General features: G+C 46.7%; 1 protein-coding gene across 1 annotated transcript in view; it reads right to left on the reverse strand.

Moving 5' to 3' along the window:
• LOC140391391 (T-cell surface protein tactile-like) overlaps positions 1–20,198 on the reverse strand; it is a 187,579-nt gene that overhangs the window by 104,583 nt on the left and 62,798 nt on the right. Inside the window, exon 4 of the mRNA XM_072475939.1 lies at positions 2,625–2,832. Coding sequence (XP_072332040.1) covers positions 2,625–2,832 — 208 coding nt within the window. The remainder of the gene's footprint in view (positions 1–2,624; positions 2,833–20,198) is intronic.

The following is a 20,198-nucleotide window of genomic DNA, read 5'->3' on the forward strand; positions in this document are numbered from 1 at the left end:
ATTTTATGGATTCTAGTGCTCAAACTGAATTGTTGGGCTTCCTTAGCTGTTAATTCCACAGAGATTGTGACTTCGAAAGCCTTTTTTAGGTTTAAGTTGCATTCTGTTAACAGCCTTTTCTGGATAGCTTGACTTCTTAACTCACTTACTAGTCTGTCTCTAATGGTGTCATTCAAGACATGCCGGGATTCACATTGTTATATTACCATGATTGGTAATATGTTGTATTCTCTGTCCTTTCTTCCAGAATGACCTGATGTTGTGTTGACAAACCAATCAAAATATACCAATCAAAAGATTGAAACAAAACTAATTTATTATTACATTACTAATTAAATTAAGTTCAAACACTCTACTGAGCTACAGATGATATTGAATCTGTCTTACAGTACTCAATATTATATCTAGTCACTAACTTCACTATGATCTAACCTCGTGCTATCTCTATCTACTCTAAGCTTCTTATTGTGCTTTCATCATGCTTCTCCTTATGCTATTCCCAGAATTCCCTGAGAGGCTGTCTTAAATACAGAGAAGTAGTAACACCTTCTAGTGTTTGATTTACACAGAGATGTAATTATTAACCCTTCACTAACCTGACTGTATACATATCATTGCTCACAGTATTCAACGAATTGCTTCAAAGTAACTATGTTTTTGCTCAGTTGGCTGGACAGCTGGTTTGTGATGCAGAGCAAGGCCAGCAGCACCATACTGGCTGAGGCCCTGCCTTCTCAACCTTGCCCCTCGTCTGAGGTGTGGTGATCCTCAATTTAAATCACCACCAGTCACCTCTCTTCCACAAAGAGATTAATGTAATTTGGAAGGTCAAATGCAGGTAGGGCATATAAAGTGAATGGTAGGACCCTCAAGAATATTGACAGTCAGAGAGATCTAGGTGTACAGGTCCACAGGTCACTGAAAGGGGCAACACAGGTGGAGAAGGTAGTCAAGAAGGCATATGGCATGCTTGCCTTCATTGGCTGGGGAATTGAGTATAAAAATTAGCAAGTCATGTTGCAGCTGGTATCAAACCTTAGTTAGGCCACTATACTTGGAGTATAGTGTTCAATTCTGGTTGCCACACTGCCAGAAGGATGTGGAGGCTTGAGAGAGGGTGCAGAAGAGATTTACCAGGATGTTGCCTGGTATGGAGGGCATTAGCTATGATGAGAGGTTGAATAAACTCGGTTTGTTCTCACTGGAACGATGGAGATTGAGGGGCGACCTGATAGCGGTCTATACATTTATGAGGGGCAAAGACAGTGTGGATAGTCAGAGCTTTTTCCCAGGGTAGAGGAGTCAATTACTTGGGGGCATAGGTTTAAGGTGCGAGGGGCAAGGTTTAGAGGCGATGTATGAGGCAAGATTTTTACACAGAGGGTAGTGGGTGCCTGGAACTTGCTGCCGGAGAAGGTGGTGGAAGCAGGGACGATAGTGACATTTAAGGGGCATCTTGACAAATACATGAATAGGAAGGGAATAGAGGGATACGGACCCCGGAAGTGCAGAAGATTTTAGTTCAGATGGGCAGCATGGTCGGCACAGGCTTGGAGGGCTGAAGTGCCTGTTCCTGTGCTGTATTTTTCTTTGTTCTTCTTTGAAGGGGAAAACAGCCTGTGGTCATCTGAGACTATGGCAACTTTACCTACTTACAAGTGAATGGACCATTGAGAGAGCAATTAACACTTAACCACATTGGTTTGCGATTGGAGTCACATATAGGCCTGATTTGGATTAGAACAGCAGACCCACTACTCTAAACACATTAATTTTCCAGACAATTTTCTGCCAGCTTCATGGTAATGTTTATGGAAAACAGCATTTTTATATCTGTGTTACTTAAACTAAATTCAAACTGTTGTCGTAGAATTTGATCGCATGTTCTCTGGGTTACAGATCCACTAATGTAACAACTGCACTCCGCAATAATTTTTGTTCCTGACTTTAAGTCTTACTCAACAAGTGCAAAGAGAAGGGAATTGTGCAAGGGGATCTGTGTACCTGACTTGCGGTGCTCTCAATTCCGATTAACCCTGGAAAATTAGGTTTGCCATGAATTATGCATACTGACCCTTATACTCTGTTCCATGACATGCTTTGCCATCAAGCAGAAGTACAGAAGCAAAGTCATGAAAAAATCCCTGAAGGGCGACACAATGGGCGGCACATAGGCGGCACGGTAGCACAGTGGTTAGCACTCTTGCTTCACAGCACGAGTGACCCGAATTCGATTCCTGGCTTGGGTCACTATCTGCGCAGAGGCTGCACGTTCTCCCCGTGTCTGCGTGGGTTTCCTCCGGGTGCTCCGGTTTCTTCCCACAATTCCCGAAATACGTGCTTGTTAGGCGAATTGGACATTCTGAATTCTCTCTCTGTGTACACAAACGAGCACTGGAGTGTGGCGACTGGAGGATTTTCACAGTAACTTCATTGCAGCATTAATGTAAGTCTACTTGTGACACTAATAAATGTTATTATTATTATCAAATGTCAAGCTAGTCCCAAAAAAATATCAATATCACAAATGTGTCTTCTGAGTTAATTTAAAATACAGTAACAGATCACTTACCATGAAAATAACTATAGTATGATTTAAACATTCTATTTTTCAGCAGACTTACCAAATACATTGACTTTAATTGTAATGTTGGTTTCTCGATCGTGCAATGTCACTACCTGACATACAAAATCTCCATCATCCACTGTCAGGACAGGATTGATCTCCAAACTATAGTTTGCTCCTAGTTGGATTCTATCTTTGTATTGGCTATTAATTTCAGGTCGAAGCCTATTTGAATGAAGAAGCTTTTCTAAAGTTCCATTGTTTTTCTATTGAAATAAAAAGAAACATAAGAGTCAAATCAATTTTGCTAGGTTAACTATCAGACAAATGTTCAACATCGCAAAGGATTCTATAATTTATCTGTATAAATGTATCAATTATGTGGCACTGTGCTCAATACTAATACACCATATTATCTCCATAATATTATATTCTGGACCACGGCTTGTTGGAGTCATCATCATCCTTTGATTAAAGATCATGACATCTGTCCTTTGAACAATGCTGGAGTAGTGTTTCCTGATCTTTCTGTTTGTACGACAAAAGATGTTTCTATACCACATCAATTCCAACCACTTTAATATCAGGTAATCTTTAGACTCAGCAGTAAACATTTGAGAGTGGGATCAGTGTTTGTTAAAATAATCATTTACCAGGGTAGCAGTTCTATGGAAACACAATCACCTCAAGACTCCCAGCAGGGAATGCCATGCTGACTTTACCTCTTCATTATTTTAGAATCCCCTAACTAACACAACTTTGGCATGTCATCACCACATGGACACCTGTGCTTCAAATGGAAGGTGTAGCCCACTCCCAAGAGCTAAAAAGGTAAATCACAAAAATGCTTTTAATCTTTTAGAGGTGGTTCTGGAAATAGTGGTGGTCATCTTCCAGGATTCTATAGACTCTGAAACAGTTCCTAAAGATTGGAAGGTAGCTAATGTCACTCCAATATTCATAAAGGGAGGTAGAGAGAAAATGGAATTATAGACCAATAAGCCTAATATTGGTAGTGCGGAAAATTCTTGAATCCATTATCAAGGATTTTATAGCAGAACATTTAGAAAGCAGTGGCAGTATCAGTCAGAGTCAGCATGGATTTATGAAGGAGAAATCATGCTTGACAAATCTGTTGGAATTCTTTGAAGATGCAACCAGTACAGTTGACAAGGGGGAGCCAGTTGATGAGGTGTATTTGGACTTTCAGAAGGTGTTTGCCAAAGTCCTGCGTAAGAGATTAGCGTGCACAATTAAAGTGCATGGAATTGGGGGAAGTGTATTGAGGTGGATAGAAAACTGGTTGGAATTAATGGGTCCTTTTCAAATTGGCAGGCAGTAACTATTGAGGTGCCACAGGGATAGGTGCTGGGACCACAGCTATTCACATTATATATTAATGATTTGGATGAGGGAACAAAATGTAACATCTCAAAGGTTGCAGATGATACCAAGTTGGGTGGGAGTGTGAATTGTGACGAGGATGCAGAGATCATACAGCATGATCTGGACAGGTTGGGCGAGTGATCAAATCAATGGCAGATGCAGTATAATTTGGATAAGTGTGAGGTTATTCACTTTGGAAGCAAAAACAGGAAGGTAGATTACGACCTGAAATAGTGTTATAGTGTGGGGTGCAATAGTTGTTGAGTGAGTGCTTGCTGAGAAGGGGAGTACATTTTTAAAAAAACTCACTGTTGGGGGTTTCCAGCTGAATCCGGTCGGAGTGAGGACAGAGTGACTGCTGGGCAAGTAGTAAAGATTTAAATTGTTTGCGCGGGCCCATAACAGCTGATTGCTGTTATCGTGCGGGGCGCAGTGGTTGCTGAGTGAGTGCTTGCTGATAAGGGGAGTAAATTCTTAAAAAACGTACTGTTGGGAGTTTCCAACTGAATCTGGTCAGAGTGAGGACAGAGTGACTGCTGGGTAAGTAGTAAAGATTTAAATTGTTTGTGTGGGCCCATAACAGCTGATTGCTGTTCTCGTGCGGGGCGCAGTGGTTGCTGGTTAAGTGTTTTATTTTTACCTGTATTTAAGTTGGGCGGTTCCTAAACCCGAGACACTACATTTGTAGTGTCCCCCACCCTTCCACCTCCTCTCACCTAAGGGGTTGAGTGAATGTCAGGTAAGCTCTTTCTTTCTTTCTTTCTTTTTCTTGTTTTATCCGCAAGTTATCTAGCGGGGATGGCAGGGAAGGCAGTGCAATGTTCCTCCTGCAGAATGTTTGAGGAGAGGGACGCCGTCAGTGTCCCTGCTGATTTCACCTGCGGGAAGTGCACCCATCTCCAGCTCCTCAGAAACCACGTTAGGGAACTGGAGTTCCAGCTGGATGAACTTCGGATCATTCAGAAGGCAGCGGTGGTCATAGATAGTAGCTTCAGGGATGTAGCTACTCCGAAGAATCAAGATAGATGGGTGACGGTGAGAGGGGCTGGGAGGAAGCAGTCAGTGCAGGGATCCTCTGTGGTCGTTCCCCTCAGTAACAAGTATACCGTTTTGGATACAGTTGAGGGGGACGACCTACCAGGGGTAAGCCATGGTGAATGGATCTCTAGCACTGAGTCTGTCCCTGTGGCTCAGAAGGGAAGGAGGGAGAGCAGGAGAGCAATAGTTATTGGGGACTCGATAGTTAGAGGGACAGATAGACGTGTTTATGTGGCAACAAAAGAGACTCACGGATAGTATGTTGCCTCCCGGGTGCCAGGGTCCTTAACGTCTTGGACCGTGTTTCCAGAATCCTTGAGGGGGAGGGGGAACAGTCACAAGTCGTGCTACACATCGGTACCAACGACATAGGTAAGGGAAGGGACAGGGATTTAAAACAGGACTTTAGGGAGCGAGGATGGAAGCTGATATTGATAGGATGCAGAGCTGGGCCGAAAAATGTCAGATGGAGTTTAACCCTGAAGTGCGAGGTGATTCATTTTGGTAGGAAAAATTTGAATGCGGATTACAGGGTCAACGACAGGGTTCTGAGGAATATGGAGGAACAGAGCGACCTTGTGGTTCATGTCCACTGATCTCTGAAGGTTGCCACTCAAGTGGATAGAGCCGTGAAGAAGGCCTACAGTCTATTAGCATTTATTAACAGGGAGCTTCAGTTTAAGAGCCGTGGGGTTATGCTGCAACTGTACAGGACCCTGGTGAGACCACATTTGGAATACTGTGTGCAGTTCTGGTCACCTCACAGGAAGGATGTGGAAGCATTAGAAAGGGTGCAAAGGAGATTTACCACAATGCTGCCTGGTTTGGAGGATAGGTCTTATGAGGAAAGGTTGAGGGAGCTAGGGCTTTTCTCTTTGGAGCGGAGGAGGATGAGAGGCGACTTAATAGAGGTTTATAAGATGATGAGGGGGAAAGATAGAGTGGACGTTCAGAGACTATTTCCTCGGGTGATGTAGCTGTTACAAGGGGGCATAATTATAAGATTCAGGGTGGGAGATATAGGAGGGATGTCCGAGGTAGGTTATTTACTCAGAGAGTGGTTAGGGTGTGGAATGGACTGCCTGCTGTGATAGTGGAGTCGGACACTTTGGGAACTTTCAAGCGGTTATTGGATAGGCACATGGAGCACACCAGAATGACAGGGAATGGGATAGCTTGATCTTGGTTTCGGACAAGGCTCAGCACAACATCGAGGGCCGAAGGGCATGTTCTGTGCTGTACTGTTCTATGTTCTATGCTCTATGTTGTAAATTGAGAGAGGGGAGTGTGCAGCGGGACCTGGGTGTCCTTATGCACCAATCACTGAAGGTAAGCACGCAGGTGCAGCAGGCGGCAAAGAAGGCTAATGGTATGTTGGCCTTCATTGCGAGAGGTTTCGAGTACATAAGCAGGGATGTGTTGCCGCAATTATACAGGGCGTTGGTGAGGCCACACCAAGAATATTGTGTGCAGTTTTGGTCTCCTTTTCTGAGGAAGGATGTTCTTGCTCTCAAGGTATTGCAGCAAAGGTTTACCAAACTGATTCCAGGGATGGCGGGACTGTCATATGAGGAGAGATTGACTAGGTTGGAATTGTTCTCGCTGGAGTTCAGAAGAATGAGGGGGAATTTCACAGAGACTTATAACATTCTAACAGGACTAGACAGGGTAGATGCAGGGAAGATGTTACCAATGGTGGATTTGTCCAGAACCACGGTCACAGTCTGAGGATTCAGGAGATGAGGTAACATTTCTTCACCCAAAGAGTGGTGAGCCTGTGGAATTCATTACCAGAGGTGTCATGATATACATCAGCATATCATGGTGCAATCACACACACACTTACACACTGATGGACATACAGTAGGACCAACCAGCCTACACAACATCGCAGCCAATCACCAGTGAGAGCACACGCACTATAAAGACAGGGGACACCAGAGTTCCCGCTCATTCTAGCAGCAGCCAGCTCAGAGCACAGAGCTCACAGCCTGCCTCTCAGACATTCACCATGTGCTGAGTGCCTCACCTAGATAGTGATAGGACAGGGTCCACAGATAAGCTGGTAATGCACGTACCCAAGCTTACAGTGGGGCAGCACGGTAGCCTTGTGGATAGCACAATTGCTTCACAGCTCCAGGGTCCCAGGTTCGATTCCGGTTTGGGTCACTGTCTGTGCGGAGTCTGCACATCCTCCCCGTGTGTGCGTGGGTTTCCTCCGGGTGCTCCGGTTTCCACCCACAGTCCAAAGATGTGCAGGTTAGGTGGATTGGCCATGATAAATTGCCCTTAGTGTCCAAAATTGCCCTTAATGTTGGGTGGGGTTTCTGGGTTATGGGGATAGGGAGGTGTTGACCTTGGGTAGGGTGCTCTTTCTAAGAGCCGGTGCAGACTCGATGGGCCGAATGGCCTCCTTCTGCACTGTAAATTCTATTCTACAGTGGGTTATTACAGTTGAGTTGTTAATAGAGTTACACCATCTCCAGCCGTGTTGACCTGTTTGTAGACCAGAACACCCAACACGACATGGTTCCAGGAGTGGACGCATACTATCCCCTGTGAGACCTACCTGCAACTTATCAGCAATCCGCCATCCTGCAGCATGGAGAACATCAACCCGCCGCCACCGCTACGCATCGCTGGCAATCTCGGGGTGAAATAGAAGCTTTTTAAACAGCGCTTCCAGCTCTTCTTAGAGGCCACAGACAGAGAGAATGCACCGGACAACAGGAAGATTGCCCTTCTTCTCTCCACGGCAGGGCAACACGCCATCCACATCTTTAACTCCCTTACATTCGCGGACGGTGAGGACAAAACCAAATACAAGACGGTGCTCCGAAAATTTGATGAACACTTCAGCGTCGAAGTTAACGTAAGCTTCGAAAGGTACCTGTTCCAGCAGTGCCTGCAGGGTTAGGACGAGCCTTTCCAGTCTTATTTACCGCACCTCCGCATCCTCGCGCAGTCCTGCTGCTATGGGCCCACCTCTGACTCCATGATACGCGACCAGATAGTTTTCGGGGTCATGTCGGACACCCTGCACCAGTAGCTTCTTAAAATCAAGCAACTCACCCTAGCGACGGCCATCGAGACCTGCGTCCTGCATGAGAATGCCACCGCCGGTACTCACACATCCAGGCGGCTGAAACGGCGTGGCAGGGGCCCCACGAGGCGGTTCAGGTCCAGACGATCGAGTACCTCCCGGCCCGCGGCTTGGAGGAGGGCGGCCGTTTCGCGCGCTTTCCGAGGCCTCCCGCACCAAAAGAGGGGACGTTGACGCGGAGGAACACGATGCGCAGGCGCGCACTACGCAGGACCGCACCGCGCATACGCGGTGGCGCAACGAACGAACTGACGTCATGACGTGCGGCAACTGTGGTTCCGCCCATTTAAAGCGGCAATGTCCGGCCAAAGCGCGACAATGCCTATGCTGTGGCAGGCTTGGCCACTATGCTGCCTGCTGTTGAGCACCTCAGCCTGCCAACTCGCAACAGTTTAACCAGCCTCTCAGAAATGTTCGGGAAATTCTACCCACGTTCACCGAGTCCGATCCTGACATCATACAGACCAGTGACACTGAGGACAGGGAGCCTTTCCGCATTGCTGTCATCAACAAGAACAAGCTGTCCCCGAGTCAAACGCACCAGCCGCTGTCGGTGCACAGCATTGATCCGGATGACGAGTGGTGTGCCACCCTGACGGTCAACCGATCTCAGATCACATTCCGCCTGGACACGGGTGCTTCCGCAAATCTCCTTGCATGGTCAGCACTTCAAACCCTGAGGGTCAAGCCAGCAATTCTTCCATCCATCTGTCAACTGGTCGACTATAATGGCAACGTCATCCCCGCCACGGGGTCGTGCCAACTCGAAGTGACGCACAACTCGCGTAGAGCCATCCTACCCTTCGAGATCGTGGGCTCTTCAAAGGACTCTCTGCTGGGCGCACAGGCGTGCAAACTCCTCCAACTCATTCAGCGAGTACACGCTCTCTCTCCGGAAGGCACGTCTGACTTCCAAGATGCGGAATTCAGGGCGCAACTAAACTCAATCCTCTCTCACAACCAGGATGCTTTCGAGGGCATGGGTACACTGCCCTCCACATACAAAATCCTGCTCAAACAGGATGCCACCCCGGTAGTTCATGCACCTCGCAGAGTCCCAGCACCCCTCAAGGACCGCCTCAAGCAGCATCTGCAGGACCTTCAGGACCAAGGAGTGCTTTCCCGGGTGACGGAGCCAACTGCATGGGTCAGCTCCATGGTGTGCGTCAAGAAGCCTTCCGGCGAGCTCCGGATCTGTATTGACCCAAAAGACTTAAATCGCAATATAATGAGGGAGCATTACCCTATACCTAAACGTGAGGAGATCACGTGCGAGATGGCTCAGGCAAAAATATTCACCAAGCTTGATGCCTCAAAGGGCTTCTGGCAAATTCAATTGGATCAGTCCAGCAGGAAGCTGTGTACCTTCAACACTCCATTTGGCAGATACTGCTACAATAGGATGCCATTTGGAATCATGTCAGCATCTGAAGTTTTCCATCGCATCATGGAACAGATGATGGAGGGCATCGAAGGCGTGCACGTCTATGTGGACGATATCATTATTTGGTCTACCACACCGCAGGAGCATATCAGTCGCCTCCAACGCGTCTTTCAACGGATACGGGACCAGGGCCTGCGCCTTAACAGAGCCAAATGTGCTTTTGGCCAAACCAAGCTCAAATTCTTGGGGGAACCACATCTCCCGGTTGTGTGTGCGGCTGGATGCCGACAAGGTGGCAGCCACCATGGCTATGCAGAAGCCGACAGAAAAGAAGGCGGTGCTACGCTTCCTAGGAATGGTCAACTTCCTGGGAAAATTCATCCCTAACCTCCCACACCACAGCTCTCCGGCACCTTGTCAGGAAGACAACTGAATTCCAGTGGCTTCCCAGCCACCAGCGTGAATGGGAGGAGCTCAAGGTCAAGCTTACCACCGCCCCGGTACTGGCGTTCTTCGATCCTGCAAGGGAGACGAAGATCTCGACTGACGCCAGCCAATCCGGCATTGGGGCGGTCCTCCTGCAACGAGATGACGCCTCATCATGGGCCTCTGTCGCCTATGCGTCACGTGCCATGACCCCCACAGAGCAGCGCTATGCACAAATTGAGAAGGAGTGCCTAGGCCTGTTGACTGTCGTTGACATGTTCCACGACTATGTGTATGGCCTTCCCCAGTTCACTGTGGAGACCGACCATCGCCCGCTGGTTGGCATCATCCAAAAGGACCTTAATGACATGACCCCTCGCCTCCAGCGCATTCTGCTCAAACTCCGGAGGTACGACTTCCAACTTCTATACACCCCGGGTAAGGACCTGATCATAGCAGACACTCTGTCCAGGGCAGTCGACACTCCGTCCGACCCAGAAGGGTTCATTGGCCAAGTCGACGCACATGTAGCCTTCACTTCTGCCAATCTGCCGGCCACTGACGAACGCCTTGCCCACATTCGCCGTGAGACTGCGGCTGACCCCCTTCTGCAACGTGTAATGCGCCACATGATGGACGGGTGGCTCAAGGGACAATGCCCACAGTTTTACAACATTCGGGATGACTTGGCAGTCGTGGATGGTGTCCTCCTGAAGCTGGACCGCATTGTGATCCCACACAGCATGCACGGGCTTGTCTTAGAACAGCTGCACGAAGGCCATCTCGGCGTTGAGAAGTGCCGACGGAGGGCCCGAGAGGCTGTATACTGGCCGAGAATAAATGACGACATTGCCAACACTGTGCTCAATTGTTCCACCTGTCAGCGGTTCCATCCGGCACAACCACGTGAGACCCTTCAGCCCCATGAGTTGGTCACGTCCCCATGGTCGAAGGTGGGCGTGGACCTGTTCCATGCGCTCAGCAGGGACTACATCATCATCATCGACTACTTTTCCAGCTATCCTGAGGTCATACGCCTGCACGACACCACGTCATCGGTTGTTATCCAGGCCAGTAAGGAGACCTTTGCTCGCCATGGCATTCTGCTCACCGTGATGTCAGACAATGGCCCCTGCTTCGCGAGTCAGGAATGGTCTTCCTTCGCTAGTACATACAACTTTGCACACGTGACGTTCAGTCCCCTGCACCCTCAGTCAAATGGCCAAGCAGAGAAGGGCGTCCACATTGTAAAAAGGCTCACCTGCAAGGCTGCTGATGCAGGATCTGACTTCAGCCTCGCCTTGCTGGCCTGTCGCTCGGCCCCACTGTCCACGGGCCTATTGCCAAGCTTACAGTATAGAACATAGAACATAGAACATTACAGCGCAGTACAGGCCCTTCGGCCCTCGATGTTGCGCCGACCTGTGAAACCACTCTAAAGCCCATCTACACGATTCCCTTATCATCCATATGTCTATCCAATGACCATTTGAATGCCCTTAGTGTTGGCGAGTCCACTACTTTTGCAGGCAGGGCATTCCATGCCCTAACTACTCTCTGAGTAAAGAACCTACCTCTGACATCTGTCCTATATCTATCTCCCCTCAATTTAAAGCTATGTCCCCTCACGCTAGACATCAGCATCTGAGGAAAAATGCTCTCACTGTCCACCCTATCCAATCCTCTGATCATCTTGTATGCCTCAATTAAGTCACCTCTTAACCTTCTTCTCTCTAACGAAAACAGCCTCAAGTCCCTCAGCCTTTCCTCATAAGATCTTCCCTCCATACCAGGCAACATTCTGGTAAATCTCCTCTGCACCCTTTCCAATGCATCCACATCCTTCCTATAATGCGGCGACCAGAATTGCACGCATGCTCCAAATGTGGCCGCACCAGAGTTTTGTACAGCTGCAACATGACCTCATGGCTCCGAAAATCAATCCCTCTACCAATAAAAGCTAACACACCATACGCCTTCTTAACAACCCTCTCAACCAGGGTGGCACCTTTCAGGGATCTCTGCACATGGACACCGAGATCTCTCTGCTCATCCACACTGCCACGAATCTTACCATTAGCCCAGTACGCTGTCTTCCTGTTATTCCTTCCAAAATGAATCACCTCACACTTTTCTGCATTAAACTCAATTTGCCACCTCTCAGCCCAGCGCTGCAGCTTAACTATGTCCCTCTGTAACTTGTAACATCCTTCCGCACTGTCCACAACTCCACCAACTTTAGTGTCATCTGCAAATTTACTCACCCATCCTTCTACACCCTCCTCCAGGTCATTTATAAAAATGACAAACAGCAGTGGCCCCAAAACAGATCCTTGTGGTACACCACTCGTAACTGGACTCCAGTCTGAACATTTCCCATCAACCACCACTTCTTCCAGGAAGCCAATTTCTGATCCAAACTGCTAAATCACCCCGAATCCTATGCCTCCATATTTTCTGCAGTAGCCTACCATGGGGAACCTTATCAAACGCTTTACTGAAATCCATATACACCACATCAACTGCTTTACCCTCATCCACCTGTTTAGTCAACTTCTCAAAGAACTCTATAAGGTTTGTGAGGCACGACCTACCCTTCACTAAACCGTGTTGACTATCTGTAATCAAATTATTCCTTTCCAGATGATTATACATCCTATCTCTTACAAACCTTTCCAAGATTTTGCCCACAACAGAAGTAAGGCTCACTGGTCTATAGTTACCGGGGTTGTCTCTACTTCCCTTCTTGAACAAGGGGACAACATTTGCTATCCTCCAGTCTTCTGGCACTATTCCTGTAGACAAAGATGACTTAAAGATCAAAGCTAAAGGCTCAGCAATCTCCTCGCTAACTTCCCAGAGAATCCTAGGATAAATCCCAACCTGCCCAGTGGACTTATCTATTTTCATACATTCCAGAATTGTTAAAACCTCCTCCTTATGAACCTCAAGCCCTTCTAGTCTAGTAGCCTGAATCTCAATATTCTCCTTGACAACACTATATTTTTCCTGTGTGAATACTGATGAAAAATATTCATTTAGCACCTCTCCTATCTCCTCGGACTCCTCGCACAACTTCCCACTCCTGTCCTTGACTGGCCCTACTCTTTTATTCCTGACATATCTGTAGAAAGCTTTAGGGTTATCCTTGATCCTACCTGCCAAAGTCTTCTCATGTCCCCTCCTGGCTCTTCTTAGCTCTCTCTTTAGGTCCTCCCTAGCTAACTTGTAACTCTCGAGCGCCCTAACTGAACCTTCATGTCTCATCTTTACAGTATGTTATTACAGTTGAGTTGTTAATAAAATAGAGTTACACCATCTCCATTCGTGTTGACCTGTTTGTAGACCAGAACACCCAACACGACAACAGGAAGTAGTTTATGCTAAAACATTGAATATATTCAAGAGGCGGTGAGATATAGCACTAGGGGAGAATAGGATCAAAGGCTATGGGGGGAAAGCAGACTACTGAATTGGATGATCAGCCATGACTGTGATGAATGGCGGAGCAGGCTCGAAGGGCCAAAAGGCCTCCTCCTTCTCGTATTTTCTATACATCTATGAATTAACTCAAATGTCTACGACATCTGACTATTTAAAATTTACAACCACCTCAATTACCCCTGTAAAGGACAATAAGCCAATCTATGGGGAAGATCCCACATTTGGCTGTGGCGCTGGTTTGTAAGTTTTTAATTTTTAATTTATTATTTTGGGGAATGTTGGCATCGCCGGCAAGACCAGCTATTTGGCTTTAGCATTTGTTGCTAAAGCCCAATCACCCTTAAGGTGATTGTGGGCCACCTTCTTGGACCACTGCAGTCCAATTGAGGTAGGAATAACTATAGTGCTGTTAGGAAGAGAGTTTCAGAATTTGGACTCGGTTCAGAAATACCAGACTGCCCAAAAAGCATCAGGATTCAGGGATGACCACCAGGACTGCGATTTTTAGATCGCGTCCACATGGGATCCTAATCTGTTGTCATTTGAAAATCCAGCTCATAGAGTCAGACCGTGCAGAGTCCTGAGCATTTCTGGATCTAATCCCCCCCCTCCCCCCATTTCACCCATTTCTCCTCCGCACTCATAACAAAAAATATCAGGACCTTTGTATCTCATCAACTGCTGACTATTTTTCCTTTATGTACAAGTCAAATGATGGCAGTTAGTTCTGAACATCAAGTTACAAACAACCAGTTTACATGATGTGGAGACAATGGACATCCATGTCGTTTGCCATTTAAGATTAATGAAATAGTAAATCAAGTTCACAGAAAATGTTGACGTCCTTAAACAGTCAGAAGTATATTTAGCACATAAAAAGTGAACTGTACAATTGTGCGCTCCTGATATGGAACTTCTCTTGACAGTAACATAGTAGGGGTGGTGATGGCAGTGATTGTACACTTGGTGTTCAAGATTTCTTGTCCATTAACATTAATGAATGGGGAACCACGGGCGGCGTACAGACCATTGCCCACAATGCAGTCCCCTACAGACTGTCAGCAAGAAATTTACCTTTCCCAAATGCATCCTTTAAGTGGTTTAAAATTGGCTTGCCTGGCTTTATATCAATTTTTATGCAATAGTATTTTGATGTTATCTTAAAAATAAATCAACATATTAGATTAGGCAGAGACATCCAAGTCGGAGAGGTACTGTCTATTTATAATGCCTGCGCTGTATCTGAACCAATGGCCTTAAGTGATGTCATAAGACCACATCAGCTCCAGATACCCTTGTCTTCTTTTCTTAACGTTAAGTACTGTACACATTTAACGTGCATCCAACATTGATCAGAAACTTCAGTACTTCCTAACCAGCACGGTAGCATTGTGGATGGGGCAGCACGGTAGCATTGTGGATGGGGCAGCACGGTAGCATTGTGGATAGCACAATTGCTTCACAGCTCCAGGGTCCCGAGTTCGATTCCGGCTTGGGTCACTGTCTGTGCGGAGTCTGCACATCCTCCCCGTGTGTGCGTGGGTTTCCTCCGGGTGCTCCGGTTTCCTCCCACAGTCCAAAGATGTGCAGGTTAGGTGGATTGGCCGTGATAAATTGCCCTTAGTGTCCAAAAGTGCCCTTAGTGTTGGGTGGGGTTACTGGGTTATGGGGATCGGGTGGAGGTGTTGACCTTGGGTGCTCTTTCCAAGAGCTGGTGCAGTCTCGATGGGCCGAATGGCCTCCTTCTGCACTGTAAATTCTATGTTAATCTATGTATAAACTCGTGTTGTTAATATAGTTGTAAATGCGCTGCGTTTCAATGACTGACAACCAAGAAGCTATAACAACAATAGTTATTTAGGAAGTAAGTAAAAGTTTATTTGGTACTCTGTGCAGCGATTGCACACTTCCAATCTGACCGTGATCCAGAGAGAACAACCACACTTCTAACACCTGACCCTTTAAGTAGCCATGTCATCACGTGAGCACTCCGCGTACATTTTCCCCATTTAAGTTGGGACAACCTGTGTTACTAAGATGTAACAGTGTGCGCGAACAGTAACTGTGTGCAAACCATTTTATAACATACCGATTGAACAGGCTAACAAGACATTGCAATTTCTATTGGGTGAGACACGGATTAAGTTGTTGCAACTGGTGCTCAGACCATCGTGTCTCCTCCTCCCCTCCCCCACCCATGTTTTGTTGTTTAAAATGATGAAGGCCAGCTGTAGGCCCGTCCTCCACGTAATCCCGGCACCATATATTTAGTTTGGTCATACACCCTGAGTGTGTGATTGTGCCAGTTGGTTGTGCTGGCGATGCATTTGGGTTGATATCCTCAGTGTGGACGACCTGGGGCGTTCCTTTGGTGTACCAAGTGGGTGCAGGACTTGTTGCGGAGGCCTCTGGTACAGCCTCCATTCCCACTGATGTATGAGGCCTGTATTGTAGACAGGATGGCTGTCCTATGGCATTTGCTGGTTCGAATACCTAGAGTAGGTGATCCCAATTTTGTACATAATGGGCATCGTCTGAAAATTCCACCTAACTGTTTGGCTGTGTGGCATGGCTATGTAACACCATCAACTTGTCATGGCCACATGTGATCTTGATCCTGAATGTCTGACCAGGTGTTAGAGTGGTAAGTCTGTGGGCATTGTGATCATTGTCCTTTTTTTCTCTTAATCAGCATTCCTTGAGGGCACCACTCACATTGGCTGCAAGAGCATGTTGGCATTAGGAATTGTTGTCCTGGTGTGCCTGGAGATTAGTCGCTGTGCCAATGAGGGCAGACCCTGCCTTCGCATGTTTTGCAAGCTAAGAAATACAGCATAGTAATCCGTCTAATCTTGGGCTACATCTCCAGTAGTAGCTTGGCTGAGCATACTGTCAATTCCACAAAGCCATTTGACTATGGGTATATGGGGCTGTTAGTGATATGCTCAAAGTCCCATGTGTGTGCAAAGTTTCTGAATAGAGTGGAGACGAATTGGCGAGTGTTGTCTGTTATGTGTCTCTAGGGGATGCCTTGTGTTGCACAGTGTTTCTTGAGCTTGATGGTGACTGCGTTACTCGGCATGTTTGGCAGATAGCCGAGTTCAAAACACCCAGAATACGAGTCGACTCAGACTAAATGTTGTTTACCATTACATTCGAAAATGTCACTGCTGTGTATGACCATGGGAGGTCTGGGAGCTCATGAAGGTGCAGCGGTTCTTTTGTTTGATGTGGCTTGAGTGCATTGTGTGGTCCACATCTGGAGATTTCCCTTTCATATCGGTGTGCATGGAGGGTCAACATAATGATTCCTTGCCCCTGTATCTGGTCACTTCCAACCCTGGGTGCATCTGTTGCAGTTATTAGGTGGAGTAGTTCTGAAGAGAAGTAATGTAAGGAACTTGTTAAATCCTTGTCTGTTCCGTGTTTATTTTTTAAAAATTCATAGAACATACAATGCAGAAGGAGGCCATTTGGCCCATGGAGTCTGCACCGACCCACTTAAGCCCTAACTTCCACCCTATCCCCGTAACCCAATAACCCCTCTTAACCTTTTTTGGGGGGTCACTAAGGGCAATTTATCATGGCCAATCCACCTAACCTGCACATCTTTGGACTGTGGGAGGAAACCAGAGCACCCGGAGGAAACCCACGCAGACACGGGGAGAACATGCAGACTCCGCATAGACAGTGACCCAGCGGGGAATCGAACCTGGGACCCTGGCGCTGTGAAGCCACAATGCTATCCACTTGTGCTACCGTGCTGCCATAAATTCCTGTCGTGCAACTTTACAGACTTTTGGTTTTGAGCTGAAACTTTGGTTTTGAATGTTTAACTTACAACTATGGTGCCTGCAACTCATTGGACCAGTCAAGGGTCAACGATCTCAGAAAAATACGTGAATTATTGGTTAATTCACTTGTGTTCAGACTCCAGGGTCTGTAGGGTTGGAATTGACCCCGCACTCGCCCAGGGTTTCATGACAGTAGAAATGGCAAATCGTTGCCCATGCAGTATCAGTCAATCCTGTATGGTTCGTTCATCTCTAATGGTGAAAAATGTGTAGAGCCCATGGGGAAACTTTCTTGACAACGCAGGCCAGCCCCTCATGATGATGCCATGATGTCTGTATGTGATGTCCGCCTGAAGGATATCTTTGAGTTTCTGAATTCTACGAGAGGACAGAACCTCTTTTGTCATGATATCTATGTCTTCCTCACAATCTGCTTGGTCAATGTGCGGGAAGGTTCTGGAGAGTGAATCAAGTACAGCTCCTTACCACATTTGTAGATGACACTGAGATTGTAAAGATGTAGCTTTAGCATCATGCATTGCAATTGTGTAGACACAGTGTGAAGAGGCTTTTTTAAGAGAGTTATGAGTGGCTAATGATCACTTTCAAACACTTACAGGATGACCATCTATGAAGTCATGCAATTTCTAACAAGTGAGGTTTTCCTTTCTGAACTGAGCATAACGAGTCTCAGTGTCAGTGATGCTGTGTGCCAATGTGATGCTGCCCTGATGATCTAACAATGGCCTCACGTTCTGGTCGCCTACATGAAACTTGAAGCAAAGGCTACTGGTCAGCCATTCTGGATGCAGCCAAAACCATGCTGGAAGGGGCTGCTGATATAAGTACAGGTGCTCGAACTGGTGGGGCTGCGAGTGCCTGCTTTAGTCTGTTAAATATCGCTGTATGGTGCTCCTGCCAGCACCATTCAACATCCTAGTGGAAGAGCTGGTGAAGATGTCCAGTGACCTCACTGTAACAAGGAATGGATTTAGAATTATGATTTGTCACACTAAGACAACGCTGCAAAGCGTGCTTGTCCATGGGGTTGGCCATCTGTCGCATAGCCGTTGTCTTGTGTGGATCTGACATCACACCATCGGCTGTGAATAAGTGACCCAGGTCGGGTACGTGGTTGACTCTGAATCTGTATTTAGCCGGATTAAGCTTTCGCTGTATGATCCTAATTCTGTTGCGGATGAGACAAAGATGTGTACCATGTTCTTGCACAGTATGATCCCGGACCAGGATGTCATTGGCGATGATTTTGCAGGGTTGGTCTGCAAATAGTTGCTTGATGCACCATTGAAAGTCCTTGCTGCTAGTGGCGATCCCATAGGGCAAACAAAGAAAACAGTATATGTTGACTGGAAATATGAATGTTTCAAATTTCCAGAATTCTTCATCCAGCGAGGTTTGCAAGAACTCGCATTTTGCATCCAGAATGCTGAAAACCGTGGCATTGGGCATGTCGACTATCACCTGTTCCACTATCTTCATACGGCGATGAGGTCTGAGTAGCATGTTGTTTAACTGAACTGGGGCAATGCATATCCTGACTCTGGAATCAGGATCATACAGCTAAAGCTTAATCCTGCTAAATACAGATTCAGGGTGAACCAGGTACCCAACATGGGTCACTTACTCCTTATTTACTGTGTCCATCATTGCTGAAACCCATTCTGTGACCTCATCTATGGGAATTACGATATCCAGCATCGTCATTCGATGCAGCTCATTGACTACTTTCTGCTTCATGTCTATTGGCACTCTTCTCAGGCCACAGACGTTGGTGGTACAAAGTTATCTAGTCTTGTGTGGTATATTACAGATATCTAACCAATAAAGTCGCAGTTGAATCGGTCTTTGTGTTCTCTCATTCCTGAGGCCTGGTGTGGCATTGCATGTACCTCTGGACCAAGGCGGTTCAGCGCCAATGTGATGCTGCCCTGATGATCTAACAGTGGCCTCACGTTCTGGTCGCCTATATGAAACTTGAAACCGACCTCTGTGCAGTGGAGAGTGGCCACATCTCCATGTGGATGGTTTGTCCACCATATGCCATGAGGTCCACCTGGGTGTTGGGGTCTGTTGCTGCAAAGGGGTCTAGCTCCTGTAGCATTTGCCTGAGCATTACATTGCACTTTGTTCCAATGTCAATTGTCAATTGTCAACTAAAATGTCAATTTTAGTTTTGTGTTGCTGTAAACAATGTTCGGGGTGGTAAAAATCCCACGCTTCTCTGTGACGGTGTTGATACTCAGTTGTTTGGTTGCTCTGACTGAGCTCCGATTCGTTCACCTTGATCGCGCTCCAAACTATGGAGGACTGTCTGGCTGCAATGTGGCAGGTGGCAGGGCTGTTATGGTTTTGATCTGCAGCATTTTTCAAAATGGTTCCAGTTGCCATATTTATTGCAGCATTTACCAAACGCCAAACATACTGTTCTGTTCTGAGGGTGATGTCCACCGCAGTTGGGGAAGGAAAATATCTGTTTCCTGCCTTAACTCGTGGCTGTTTTTTTTCTGACTGCTTGTATAGCATGCACATGCTAAATTTAGGCTCATTGCAATGTTAAATCTTTGTCTCATAGCAGTTACTTGCAGACAAGAACACTGTGGACCCTATAGACTTCGAACCCTGGCTAACTCGTCAGTAAGGTTAACAAATGCACATTTTTATTTCGAAAGCTTTTAAAGTTGCAGTAAATAGCTGCATTGATTCATCCGATTTTGGGTTTGTAGAGTTAAATGTGTGCCCGTCGCGTATTATGTTCTTCACTAGTTAGCAAATGTTCTCAATTTCTTAAAAACGATATCTCGGGCTCCTCTTTTTCCTCCTCCATTTGAAAGGGAAAAGATTCAAACTTCTCGATAACCTTAGTAAGCTCCTTGCTTGTACCTTTTTGCACTTGTCCAATAACCCAGCACCCCAGTATTTTTCAAACTTAGCCCTATCATTCACAGTGTCTTTGCTGAACACGAGCGAGGTAGGTGTTGATGCGGCAAGGTCCTTGTGCCATACTGCCAACACCATGTAGAATTGTTGGATTCCAAT

This window comes from Scyliorhinus torazame, chromosome 15 (genome assembly GCF_047496885.1).
Source record: "Scyliorhinus torazame isolate Kashiwa2021f chromosome 15, sScyTor2.1, whole genome shotgun sequence".
Classification (NCBI taxonomy): domain Eukaryota; kingdom Metazoa; phylum Chordata; class Chondrichthyes; order Carcharhiniformes; family Scyliorhinidae; genus Scyliorhinus; species Scyliorhinus torazame.